The 13,506-nt window shown below is 27.8% G+C and overlaps 1 protein-coding gene across 3 annotated transcripts in view; it reads left to right on the forward strand.

Moving 5' to 3' along the window:
• LOC129984144 (monocarboxylate transporter 12-like) overlaps positions 1-12,450 on the forward strand; it is a 97,337-nt gene extending 84,887 nt beyond the window's left edge. For all 3 annotated transcript variants that reach the window (XM_056093942.1, XM_056093944.1, XM_056093943.1), the window contains exons 9-10: positions 2,427-2,552; positions 8,414-12,450. In XM_056093942.1, coding sequence (XP_055949917.1) covers positions 2,427-2,552; positions 8,414-8,601 — 314 coding nt within the window. In that variant the 3' untranslated portion in view covers positions 8,602-12,450. The remainder of the gene's footprint in view (positions 1-2,426; positions 2,553-8,413) is intronic.
• Positions 12,451-13,506: the final 1,056 nt, after the last annotated feature.

Genomic DNA, 13,506 nt, shown 5'->3' on the forward strand with positions numbered 1-13,506 from the left:
CTGTTGCAATATATTGGGACTATATCGAACTACAATTGCAGATTAGGGTCCAAGATCATTTTATCAACAAAAAATGTTGCATTTTCTTTCTTATAAATCTTTGATTCATCTATTCTCTAGATAAGCTAGACCAAATAGGATTAGACCAATCATGATATGTATTAATGATATATTATTAATAACAATTAATCCACTCTTGTTACAATTTGATGATTGGTACTATTACCTTCGGAGTCTGGATAAACCACCTTATCAAGATTTAAAAAAATATTTTCATAAATTATACTCCGATATCATCAATTACCGGTCTAAAGAAAGTTTGAACGGACTGAATGAAACAAAGTTTGCTATAATCCCTCGACTACCCAATACAATCATGACAGAATACTAATTACATTCTCATAATATTTTTGAATTTAGTGATATTATTTACTACAGTGATTTCATTTGAATACATACTAATTTCTATAAAATAAGAAAACACTCGCAAGATGAATTAACTCCCACAAAAAAAATCAATAATAAAATTTCTTTTGTTGTTAAATGGAAAGTGTTGAATAAAAATACAATATGCAAAACCATATTTCTTTAAGAGGGCACATATCTTCTACCGATAGAATAATACATGTTTGAAAGTAAGAAGATAAGAAATTCGAAAAAACAATTCTTTACAATAATTTTGAGGCATCATTTACTGGAAGAATTTCAATCATGGGCAGTTACAGATAAGAGAAAAATTGAAATCTGGCAGAGCAGGCCAAATTGGTAAACATGAGCGCTTTCTGTATTCATAAATTTGAACATTTGACATTCCAAATGCTCAGCAACGGACAATAAAGAAGTATCTAGATCAATTGCAGATACCTACAGCTACACAAGCAGAACTATAATTTCAGTTTTAACCCATATTGCTATAATAATTAGAAACAATATATCAGCATATACTGTGTACAGAAGGCTTCGTAAAAATTTATTCCTTGATAAACAACTATTTATTATGTACTTTTCAACTCGTGTCCCCAAAGAGGATATTTGAAGTAAGTTTGTCAAGAAGAATATTGGACTAGAAGGCTTATTGAAGAATAATCTATTTTTGGATGATCCACGTTTAGATTACAAACCGAAAGCGCACTTTAATTGATTTAGAGAAAGCTTGAAACCTGTAATTATTCGCCAAACATTTATAAAAGATATTCATATGGTAAAGATGGCATCTATACAGGGTGTCCCAAAAAAATGTATACACATTTTAGCAGCTGATAACTAAGTTATTTCTTCTTTCTTTACGGACTGAACCCATTGAACCGAGTGATGGCAGACAGACTTGAATTTGAAGAAAGAAAATTTATTCTAAAATGCTACTGGAAGTATGAAAATGCAGTAGAAGTGCAAAGACAATTTAAGAGGGAGTTTAACAAAGAACCACCTACACGAGTTAACATCACTCGAATTAGAGATAAGTTTGAAGCTGATGGAACTGTTCATGACGTCCATAAACCTGCAACAGTTGTTCAAATGAGGGCACCATTAAACATGAATGTACGAATATCCCAAGGGAATCGTTCCATCATGTGTGCTATTCCATCGCTTCGCGTTGTCAGCAGTGTCTGGAGCAGAACGGACATCAGTTTGAGAACATGCGATAACAAGACAATAGAATGATATTTGTAGAATCTTTTACATGTTGAAAATTATTCGAATTATAATAAATCCTAAATTTACAATTATTTAAAGTGTGCATACATTTTTTTGGGACACCCTGTATATGAAGTGAGGTCTATTTTAGATTGGAGTGGAACTCTTAGGAGACGTTGCTATTCTCAGTCTTTTCATTCAGAGTCTTGCCACGATTAGAACACTTCAAAAACACTCCAAAAGCAGTAGTTGTTGATTATAGACCAATTTATCAAGAACATAAAACTACATCTGATGTGTTTACTGCTGCTGACGGTTATTAATTCCATATTGATTATAATTTTTATCTACCAAATAGATGCTTCATTTTTAAAAAATTAATCTTATCCTTTAAATTAAATAATCATTTAATTTCTTTTATTATTCTTCTCTACAAAATTAAATGTTGCATACTTTATCTTTTATATACTTAATCTTTAGTATTATATATTTAATCTTCAGTATTGTATGCTTTTTATCAAATCTTTATCATTTAAATCAACTTATAGATGTTTAATTTACCTCTATTATTTATGATATTTTCTCTTAAAAGAAAAACAGCGTAATATATAAATTTCAGCAAGTAGCAAAGTAAAACATTTCATTATATAAAATAAAATTTTCTTTAACATATAAAGTTGCATATAAAAATTTATCGAAAAAATATCTACCGAAATATAAAATATTTTAAAGAATATTTGGTGTTACTATTAATTGAGTAGCTTTTCTTACAATTATTCATTTTTTTTCAGCCGCTTACATATCGCTAACATCCATCATTTTAGTGGAGATGGTTGGTCTGGACAGACTGACAAATTCCTTCGGTCTCCTCAGCCTCTTCAGAGGCGCTTCATCCATTCTAGGGCCACCCCTAGCTGGTAAGTTAGAATGCAATTCCCTTCCACGTTTCAAGCAATATGATAAGCAATACAATCTATAACATGATAGTCTTGAGTTCTTTTGTCCAAAAATATTTTGATAAATTTCGCTCTAAAAAGAACTTTTTATTTAAAACTTTTCTGAGTAAAAATTTCACAATTAAAGTTAATTCCCTTTGTACTATTATAATGTTTATTGAACATTTTACAGTCCAATCAGTCACTTTTCAAAGAACCATGAAATTATTTTTATATTCTAACAAGAGGATAAGTATTATGAAGCATCGTTGTGTGTAAATTCTGAAGTTTTTTTTTTCAGTATATAAACTGAATTTGAGAAGTTCGTGAGAGTTCATTTCTTCAAACAATAGACTTTCTGATTTTTCAATTAATTTAGTTCTTTCAAAAAATTGATAAGCCACACTCGCAAACTGAATTACAGAATTCTTGCATACTTCAAATCAATATTTAAACCGAAATAGCAATTAATTTGTCGACGCTCATTCTGAAATCGGTAATGGACGACAAAAACTTTTTTTGTTTTTAATTAGTTGATTCTTGGGAAATTCCATCAAGATTTCACACTTGCAGAATAATTTTTATATTTTGAAACAAATTTTCCTAAAAAAATATCAGGCATCTATAGCCGTTCGTTATTTTTAATTGCTCGATTTCTCTGATTTACAAAACTTAACTACAGACGTTTGGTAAAAAAAATTTTGAGAATAATTAAATAAAAAGAAAAATATTTTTATAAACAAATGATCTTATTTTTCAAATTAATTTAGTTAATTTGAAAAAAAATGGCACATAACTACAATTATAATCACAAAAAATCACTTCCAAATATGATATATTTAAATCATTGCGTTTTTGATTTAGTAAAACCATCGATTGCATTCATCTCGTTTACATGATTCAAAAAGTACAGATCAAAAGACGTTCAAATCCTTAATGGCTTATATTCAAAATTTCACAAGGACTGACGCTTTAGATGCTATAATTGTGTATCAAATTTTATCAATCTAGCTTTTTGCATTTGAAGTTATTGTTCTTATCGTGACAGCCCACGCAGACAAATTTTTAGTGAATGGGTTTCATTCAAAATTTTTCAGAAATCTACAAATTTAGTGTAAAGGCCACAAACTAAATTTCATACGTCTAACTTATACCCAGTTTAGAGTTATTGTATTCACAGATAGACAAATATATTTCAGAAAATTTTTTTTCGAATCGACAAAAACAAATTTTTAGCAAAATCTCGAGGTCAAATTTTTTTATCATTACAACATTATCTCATTGCCTTCTTCGTATAGATAAAAGTAACTATCTTGAAACTAATTAGGACAATTTCAATATATCTTGTAGGCAGGCATACAAAAACTGAACTTTTATGTATGTAATTCACTTCATATTTTCAATGAAATCTTACTTAAGAGTCGTGATCGGAGTATAAATTCTTTTTGTTCCACCGCATTGGCACTGACACTGTTCACGTCTTCTGAGAATCACCGAAACATGCAATTAAGATTCATCACCTCATCATTCATGAGGTAATTACGGCAGGTTGAGGTCGCGGCAACGTCCCCTTTTCAGTTTCGGTTTTCACAAACACAAATGTAATCTCTTGTTCCTCTTCCTAGTTTTCAACAAAAGAAATGGACAAATAATTAAAAATAACAATAAAAGAGTGCGCAAATAATTCTTTTTTTAAAAAAACAGGCGACATGTTTTTGCCTCAAATCGGTGGGACAAATATTTTTTAATACGTTTCCCCTAATTTTCATCTTTTCGTATTCTAACTATAAAAGGAGAAATAATTATAACCGTGAAAAAATTCGAAATCGAGATTTAGGCACATATCTGTGTTCCAGATTTCCTAAATTGAAAAAACACCTTTCCTATTTTCCTACCTGTCTTTTAAAGAATAGGATAACTCAACCCGCGTAAGTGGTCTCCCCAAAACTTTCTCGCATACTCTCTAGCAAAAGTTTTATTCTAGAGAATATCTTGCATGACATTGGCATACAGTAGTTGCGAAATATTAACCTTTGGCGTGAATTTGGAATTTTTACTGATCCTCGGCGAGTTTTTTGGCGATTAATCCCTGGCATGCTATTAATAATATCCGAAAGTGAATGTATGTTTTAGACGAGTGTTTTACACAGATCGAAAATAAATCTGACACAGAGCTACAGTTGTAGTCACAAAATTAAAAACCAAATTTGATATATTTAAGTTATCGTGTCTTTGACTAATCATATTTACATATTTCTGAAAGTACAGACCGACAAATAGTCAATCCCTTCTTGGATTTGGCTCAAAGTTTGAAAAATATCTAGACTATAGTTGTTAATTCTGTGTATGGAATTTTATTTACAGCAAATTTTAGCTTTCTTCCTTTTGTAATCATTGTGTTAAATTATATTCGAACAACTGGGCAGACAGACTTTCTCTGAGCGGATATTGCTCAAAATTTGGTATAAAGACAGTATGCCAAATTTCATCACTCTAGATCAAAGCATTTTGAGTTATTTTCGTCACAGACATTTTCAAAAAATTTTTTTGAACTCAGAAAGGTCTAAAACGTAGGGATTCGTCAAAATCTGGAATTCGAATTTTTTGATGCTTACTATACTTTCTCTATGTTACCTATACGAGAAATTAAAAATGCTGAGAGCTAGATGAATGAAATTTGGAAAAAAAATTATGCTAAGAATGTAGATTTTCTATCAAATTTTGAACGAAATCCATTCCCGGGAAATCTCTCTTCTGCCCGAGTATAAATGCACGCGCAAATTACAGAATGCAGAAAGCGAGATGAATACATTTTGTCTCACAGATTTAACATCTAAAGTGTTGGTCTTCCTCAATTTCTGAAAAAAATCCGTCAAAGGAATGGCCTTCAGTCGGTCTGTATATAAAGATACACGCAAACGCGATAACTCAATAACTAAAAAAACCTTAGATGTATTATTTTAATTATCTCACATTGTTCTGTTCATTGTGTATATGAACCTATTTAATGGAGTGAGATCCAATGGCATTATCATGCTATTAAAACTTAAATGTTTATTTCGTCTTTATTCTAAATTTCAGAGTACTGTAACTTCACTTTCTTCTTCCTCGTGTAAATCACACTTATATTAAATAGAATCTTTCTTCTTTAGTTTTTAATAATCGAGGGAAATCATGTAATTATATATCTAACTAAACGATAAAGCTAGTTTGAATTTCAACTGAACAATAAAAAAATTGTTGGAAACATTGCAAAATATATTTACTTAAAATTAAAATAATCTCAGAGAACTGAAACTGGTATCATTACAGAGACATTTTTAAAATTTTAAAATTGTGTAAAAATAATTTATGTGGAAGAATATTTTCTGAAATTTTCGCGGTAAACCAACAAAATTTCATTTATTCTTAATTTCAATTAAATATTTCTATTTCAATTTTAAAATATCGCTCCAAGGTACAAATTTCCATCAAATAAGTTATATATATGCGAAATTTGGCCACCTAGACTGAGAAAAAACCGCAACAAATCAATTAAAGAATTTTATTTACTAATATAATTTGACAGGCTTCATTACGTTCACTTTGTTATTAGTATATTTATAAGTACCAAAAATTTATTCTATGTTATTGTGTACAATTGTGGATGCCGGACAGCCTAGAGACAAAAACCTATATTTCTACTTATAATAAAGGGAATTGTGTATGTTTCTATTTATGTGTGCTGGATTTCTACAAGCCAAACTGTTTGATATAAAGTTATCAAATTTGGCACATATCTTAGAGGGTGGAAATGTACATCTCGAAGGGAGTTTTTTGAAATTATAATTAAATAAAAGTAAACTGAATTTTTTCCCTTTTTCCGCAATATTTTTCAAAAATATTTTTGCTTAAAAACACTTTTTCAAAATTTAAAAAATATATTTTTAATGATAACAATTTAATAATCGAATTAATTTTTCTTGAATTTTTCAAATTTTGAATATATTTTTTGTATGATTTTCAATGGTAAATTACATTGTTCCCCAGAAATTCAAATCGTTTTCATCGTTTCATCAAATATTTAATCACATGATTTTCTTCAAATGTTGAAAGTGAAATTATAGCTGTAAACATAATTAACATAATTTATATAATTTCGCCGGTTAGCCAATCTTAATGTTCGTTTAAATTTTAATAATTAAATATTTTACGCAATTCCTACTTTAATAAATTCTTCATCAAAATATTTTAAAACTTCAAATTTTGATAGTCATATATAAAGGCCTTTAGTCATAACGTAATATGTATCTCTCTAATTTTCTGTTAGCTCTCACAGAATTTATGCTTTAAATTAAAGTGGAAAGAATTAATCTGCAATTAATATAATAATATTTTTTACTGAAACAAAGCATTTTTTATAATATGATTACTGATAACAGAGTCGCTGAGCGTTTAAACTTTATGGGCACTAAAGAATATCTTTCTTAATTTATGTAATATCTCAAGAATTTATCAACAAAATTTTCTCAGATTGATCATGAACAGATCGATTAATTAACAATGTTTAGTTTCAAATGCATCAAACACTAAGAAAATAAAATGAATCGTTTAAAATAATCGGTCGAAAACAGGTTTAAAAAAACTACTTAAAAAACGATGTACTTAAAACTATAAGCATATACAAAAAAATATATAACTATCATAAATACAATTTAATTACAAAAGCATGCAACTAACCTAAAAATAATTTAAATCAAGAATCCTCAAGATAATATTGTCAACAATCAAAACACAATGCGCATGCGTGAATTTTCAACGCCAGTTACGGTAACGCAAATGCGTGAATTTTGTCTACGCCAGTTGGGGTAACGCTATGCAGATTAGAAATTTTTAATTTCTTTTATTCTGTGTTATTTTAATTCAAAAGTACTTCAGAATGAATCTGAAAGATCGATTAATAAACAATGTTTAATTTTAAATGCATCAAACATTAAGAAAATAAACAGAATTGTTTGAAATAATCGGCCGAAAAATGTTAACCCTAGCCTCATTACTGTTGAAAAAAAACTGAAGCCTTACTCATTTGGCGTTGGGGATAAAAAAAAGATTTTTTGGCAGGAAAGTTAGTTTTTAATTAATAATTAAAATTCTAATTAAAAATTTAAAAAAAGGGACTTCAGGTGTACATTCCCGACTTCTAATGTATACATGTACCAAATTTGGTAGCTGTAGGTCAAATGGTCTTTTCTGTAGAGCGCCAACACACACACACACATTGAGCTTTATATTCGATAGAAGAATGTAAGAACGTTTTATATATAATTAATTATAGATACATTAATGATATCGTGAAATTTGAATAGTAAATGAATTGCGCATTTATGTTTCTAATAACGCTATAATGTCATGCGACTGGTTATTACAAAGGTTCATGTTCATAATGAAAAGAATATGTGTAACACAATTACAACAATACACCTCTAATGCTTGATAATTTGTCAATAGCATGGGCCTAAAATGATTTAATTATAATTAAATATAACCAATATTTTCGTCGAACCAGCTGGTCGCCAAAAGTGTTTAGTAGATTAAAAAAAAAAAACAAATGTGTTTGCACAAAGTTAATAAAATGAAAAAAAAAACACAAAACAAATTAGCTAACTGAACTAACATAATAAATTAAATTGTCCAGTTCATTAAAAGAAAGACTTCTAGCAATGCCTAAGATGGCAAAATACCTAAATCCGGCACTGGGGCAAAAGGTTTGTCTTATAGAGAGTCAAAACGCACATGCCTATATATTTTCTTCAGTTATTAATAAAAATTGTCACTTTTAAAACAAATGTTCTGTTTATTTTAAGGCTCCATCTACGACTGGACTGGAAGCTATGACATCCCTTTCTTCCTGGCCGGTGGTCTTTTGATCTTTTCAGGCGTCTGTACCTTCTTCGTTCCCTGGTTACAAAGGAGATCTAAAATAAACATTCAGTTCACAGTGGATGATGCGGATAGTGGACGTCCGGAAAGCGAACCCACAACGTCATTATAAAATTCCAAATTTCATATGAGAAATAAAAGTTGCAAGTTATTCTATCAATTGAAGTGCCAAATAGTAGAATTTCTTAATAAGTTTCTGGTGCTCATGCAACAGGTGGACTTTAAACACGCCTATTTAGCTGTGTCCCAAATTGTAAAGATTTTGGAAAATTATTGGATATATAACAGAAAATGAACCCATTTGTTTCGTATAACAGGTTTTATTTTTCTCTTCAGAGCTTTTGAAAGAAATGCACTGACCTATTTAGCTGTGTCCCAAATTGTAAAGATTTTGGAAAATTATTGGATATATAACAGAAAATGAACCCATTTGTTTCGTATAACAGGTTTTATTTTTCTCTTCAGAGCTTTTGAAAGAAATGCTTGATATAATGCTTTTAAACGAATGTACTTTTTTTGTTTTCATATTCCTGAATGGGAAACAACTCTTATATCTTCAAAGTAACTTTTAGTTTTTATGTTTTTAATGAACCTTTTAATCATCCGAAATAACTGGGTCGATAGCCTAACGACTTATCTCTCAATGCTCAGTCCACCTGGTTTATTTTAAATCTTTGTCTAACCATTTTATCAATGGGAACTTTCATGAAAACAGAAAAAATGGAAGTAAGCCAGATTTATGTACGGACAAAGGCTCTTTTGGCTTTGAAATAATCTTCTAATTATTTGGTTTATCATGTTTTTATAAAATAATCCGAAACAACGGAATTGTATTTAGTTATATAGACCTCCTAATAAGGATCGGTCTACATGGTTTATTTTAATATTTATTGATTAAATACTTTATACTCCTAAATACTTTCAAGATATCAAAAAATAGAAGTGATTTCTATCAACATAATGGAAATAACACATGCGAATGATTGCTGTTTCCTTTTACAATTAAGGGCAAGTTCCAGAAAATTCTGGTTTGAACCAGAATCTTCAAAGTCAATCCTTCAGAAATGTTGAAAATTTAAATCTATCATTGGCATATACTGCTGAAATGTATTGCGCGTGTAGCCTTAAGAATAGCCTTCAGTAATGAAAAATGGAATTCTGTATTGAAAAAACCGGAAGTAAAAAAAATGCGGAAACTGCTAACGTATTTTCCTTTTAATGTAGAATTCATCCACTTTATAAGTAAATATCTTAGATTCTTTGAGTCCATGTACTCAAAGTTTCTAACACTGCTTCTTTGTCATTAATAATTTAGAAGGAAGTGATTCCCTAGAAACTATTTTATCAATATTTATAAAGAAAGAAACATTGTCTCAATTTTTGTCTATTTTATTCCAAAATAAGTGCTGATGTCGAACTTTGTCCTGCTTGAAACCATTGAACTTTGGTGCAAAAATGTGTTCGAAAAAAATCTTAAGATGCATTTTGTAAACGAACGGCAACAGATCTCTGTTTATCATGATAAATTGTTGATCAACATTTGTTTTCTCAAGGAAAGAGATATTTTTTATTTTAATTATTCCATTCAATAGTTTGATAGTACTTTTTCTGTCTCAAAGTCACAAATGGAAGTTTGAAGATATATCGCAAATTTTCAAGGATTTCAAGAGCTTATTGAAAACACAAAAATGCAAATTTGTTAATAGTTTTAAAACGTTATCTTGTATTTTTGTATTCTTTTTGAAAGGTATAAGTGAATTATAACAAAGTTGAATTGTTTGCAAGTAGTAGAATAGTTTAGAGGCTTTGAAAATCTTCCCTAAAATGGCATAATCAAAATCATAAAGCATATGAGTCTGTTACGTTTTTTTTTATATCTTTGTGTATACGTTTTATCACGTGTTCATGCTGAGCATTCATTTCAGGAGTACCGATATTTAATATGTTAAAAATTCATCTCATACATATTAAATATCAGTTCTCCTTGAATTTTAATTCGTATCTCAAGTAAAATTAATATTTAAATATTCAAATTCTGTATGAATTAGATTGTTATTCTTTCTAGCTATTTGATTTAATAGTAAAAAGAATTGTCAAATTGGGGGTTTTTTTATTGGTATCTATCTCAACTATTTAAATGTTATAAGCAATTAAGTGTATTGTAATTAATATATTTTAAATCAATTTAATAATATATGAATTTAATAAGGGATTGAAATCGATATACTCTTTTATATTTAAAGAGAAAAAGAAGAGTTTTTTCGTACTGTATTGAATAATGATTAAATTTCTGTCAGTTTCTATCATTTACGTTATATTGATATTGAATGAAAATTAAAGTGATACATGTGATTTTACAATATTTCAGTTTTCTCAGTTCAATACAAACTAAAATCTAAGATCTGATTTTATCCAATGCGTTAGCATCTTACTATAACTATATAATAGGTAGCATTAATAACCAGTGATAAATAATTGTTTTTGATGAGAGACGCTTTATTTATATTCAAAAGAAAGGCAGAATTTTCAATGATATTATGGAATTATTCTCAATTTTAAATTCTATATTCTAAGGAAATGTATTGATAAAGAAAATCATAACTCGTGATATCATTTATTGATACATGAACGGATAGTCTTTCTCATGATTATATAGTTTTTATTTCTCTGATCCAATTGTAAATATTACTCGCGATTATTATTTTTTTAAATTCTATCTTAGCAAAAAAATTTACCTAATTTCTTTATCTTTGTTATCTAATAAAAAATCTTGACAAAAATTTTTTTATTGAATTTTCAAAAGATTTAGATTGATGTTTCATTTTACTTTATTTAAATTGCAAACAACTGGTAAATTGAAACATGTCTTGTACTAAATTCAAAATATTATGAATTGATTTCTAAATATTAAAAAATTGTTCCAGCATCTCGAAAAATAATATTTTCGCTGTGCCGTATTAATAACACTAGTGTTTAATGAACTACACTGTATCATTTACAGGAAAAGGACTGAATCCAGTTGCTATGGCAACAGACAAGAATAAATATTATGTCTGGAATATTTTGTGCAGCTGATTAAAAGTGTGGTATTTTTAATTATTTTAAATCTTTAGAATTTTATCTGCTCATCATTATATCCATGCTGTTCATTTTTTCCTCTAAATGAAATATTCATTCAGAGTATTTGTAATTGTCCACTCGTAATGCATTTTAACGTTTTATAGCTTTAAGAGATTATTTTATATAAAATATAATAATGAAGTCTATAAAGCAATATTTTATATTTAGAGTTGTGAGCAGTCACATGCTATCGCATACTTGACAAATTTTTCTCAAACGTTTAAAATTATTTTCAGTATTGTGATTTCCTCTCCAGGCATTCCTTATTCTATGTCGTTTGTTCATTAAGTACAAAAAAGGATAAATAAATAAACCAGTGCTATATGACTGCTTCACGGAAAGATTACTTTCTAAATTATTCTTAAAAATCTTCTAACTCACTTCAGCAATCTTTCAATTTGTAATAAAATTTAAATATAGTTAAAATTGAAAATAAATTGTTTTTTCTTATTCTGATTTTTGCGAAATCTTTTATATTTAGTGGGAAGATACTATTTTTAATTGATTTAAATTTTATTCATTGTCAAGTTAATAAAATTGCAAAACCTTGCATAATTGAAATTTTGAAAAAACATTTCGCCTTTTGAGTAACATTTTTAATCAAATTATTTATAGACGAATCAATCTATAATAAAATGACAATAATTTTGAATTCATAAATGATGGATTTCATTTTTGAAGAATTCCGATAATCAAAGTTCATTTGTAAATTTCCTAAGAGGATTGACTATCTTTTATAAGAAAATAGTACAGTTTTCTATGTTGTGAGTTTATTTATACAAAATTTATTGTTGTTATTATGAGCCAATAGATTTGTTTATGGGCTTAACAACAGTATAGTTTTTTATGTTATGTTTTATAAAGTGTATTATTGTATATAATGTTGAAATAAACATTATTTTATCTATTCTTTATATCATTATTCCACATTTCATTTTAAGACATGGGAAAATATAAGTACTAATTATTCTATCTCTTAAAATTTTTCTTTGTTTTTTTAAAAATATTCAATTATTTTGAATTTTGTATAACACTTATAAATTTTAATAACTTTTATGCTTATTTCAAAGAAAAATTTCTAAAAAAATTCGTATTTTCAATTGCATTTTAATTAACAACATCAAAACAAAATGCGATTATTTTCAAGTAGACAAAAAATAAAGAAAAAAAGATGTCTAAGCTTAGGAAATGTTCATTTTTTAGAATGAGTTAGTCAATTTACTTAATTTTGCAACTTACATTTCAAAATTTTAGAATATATATTGTTAGATAAAACGGTGGAAGTTCTGGAATTATAAAATATTATATTCTTAATAATAATTTAAAATTTCAAAAAACGGCTTCAAATTTGACAAAATTTGTTTAAATGTTTCCTTTTTATTTCTGACCGTTTTCAAAAATAATTAAATAAAAAAATATTAGCTTCGAACGTAAAATAGTTATAATTTTTTCTACTTATTTTTGAATATTAACTTACTTATAAGTTGAATTGAATATATCCATATTTCTACATAAAATACATCATGTAAATTCGTTTCTAATTTGTTTATACACAAAATTAAACTAAATATATCCATATTTCTACATAAAATACATCATATAAATTCGTTTCTAATTTGTTTATACGCAAAATTAAACTAAATATATCCTTATTTCTACATAAAATACATCATGTAAATTCGTTTCTAATTTGTTTATACACAAAATTAAACTAAATATATCCTTATTTCTACATAAAATGTAGTAACATGAATTCCTTTCTACTTTCTTATAAACAAAAATAAATTGCATATATTGACATTTCTACATAAAGTTCAGTCATTTTGGAATCGTACCTAAAACGCACTTACCTCAACTAAAGTTATAAATGTATTCTTATTTCTTGTGTATATGTGTA

The sequence above is a fragment of the Argiope bruennichi genome, chromosome 9 (assembly GCF_947563725.1).
Source record: "Argiope bruennichi chromosome 9, qqArgBrue1.1, whole genome shotgun sequence".
In the NCBI taxonomy this organism is placed as follows: Eukaryota; Metazoa; Arthropoda; class Arachnida; order Araneae; family Araneidae; genus Argiope; species Argiope bruennichi.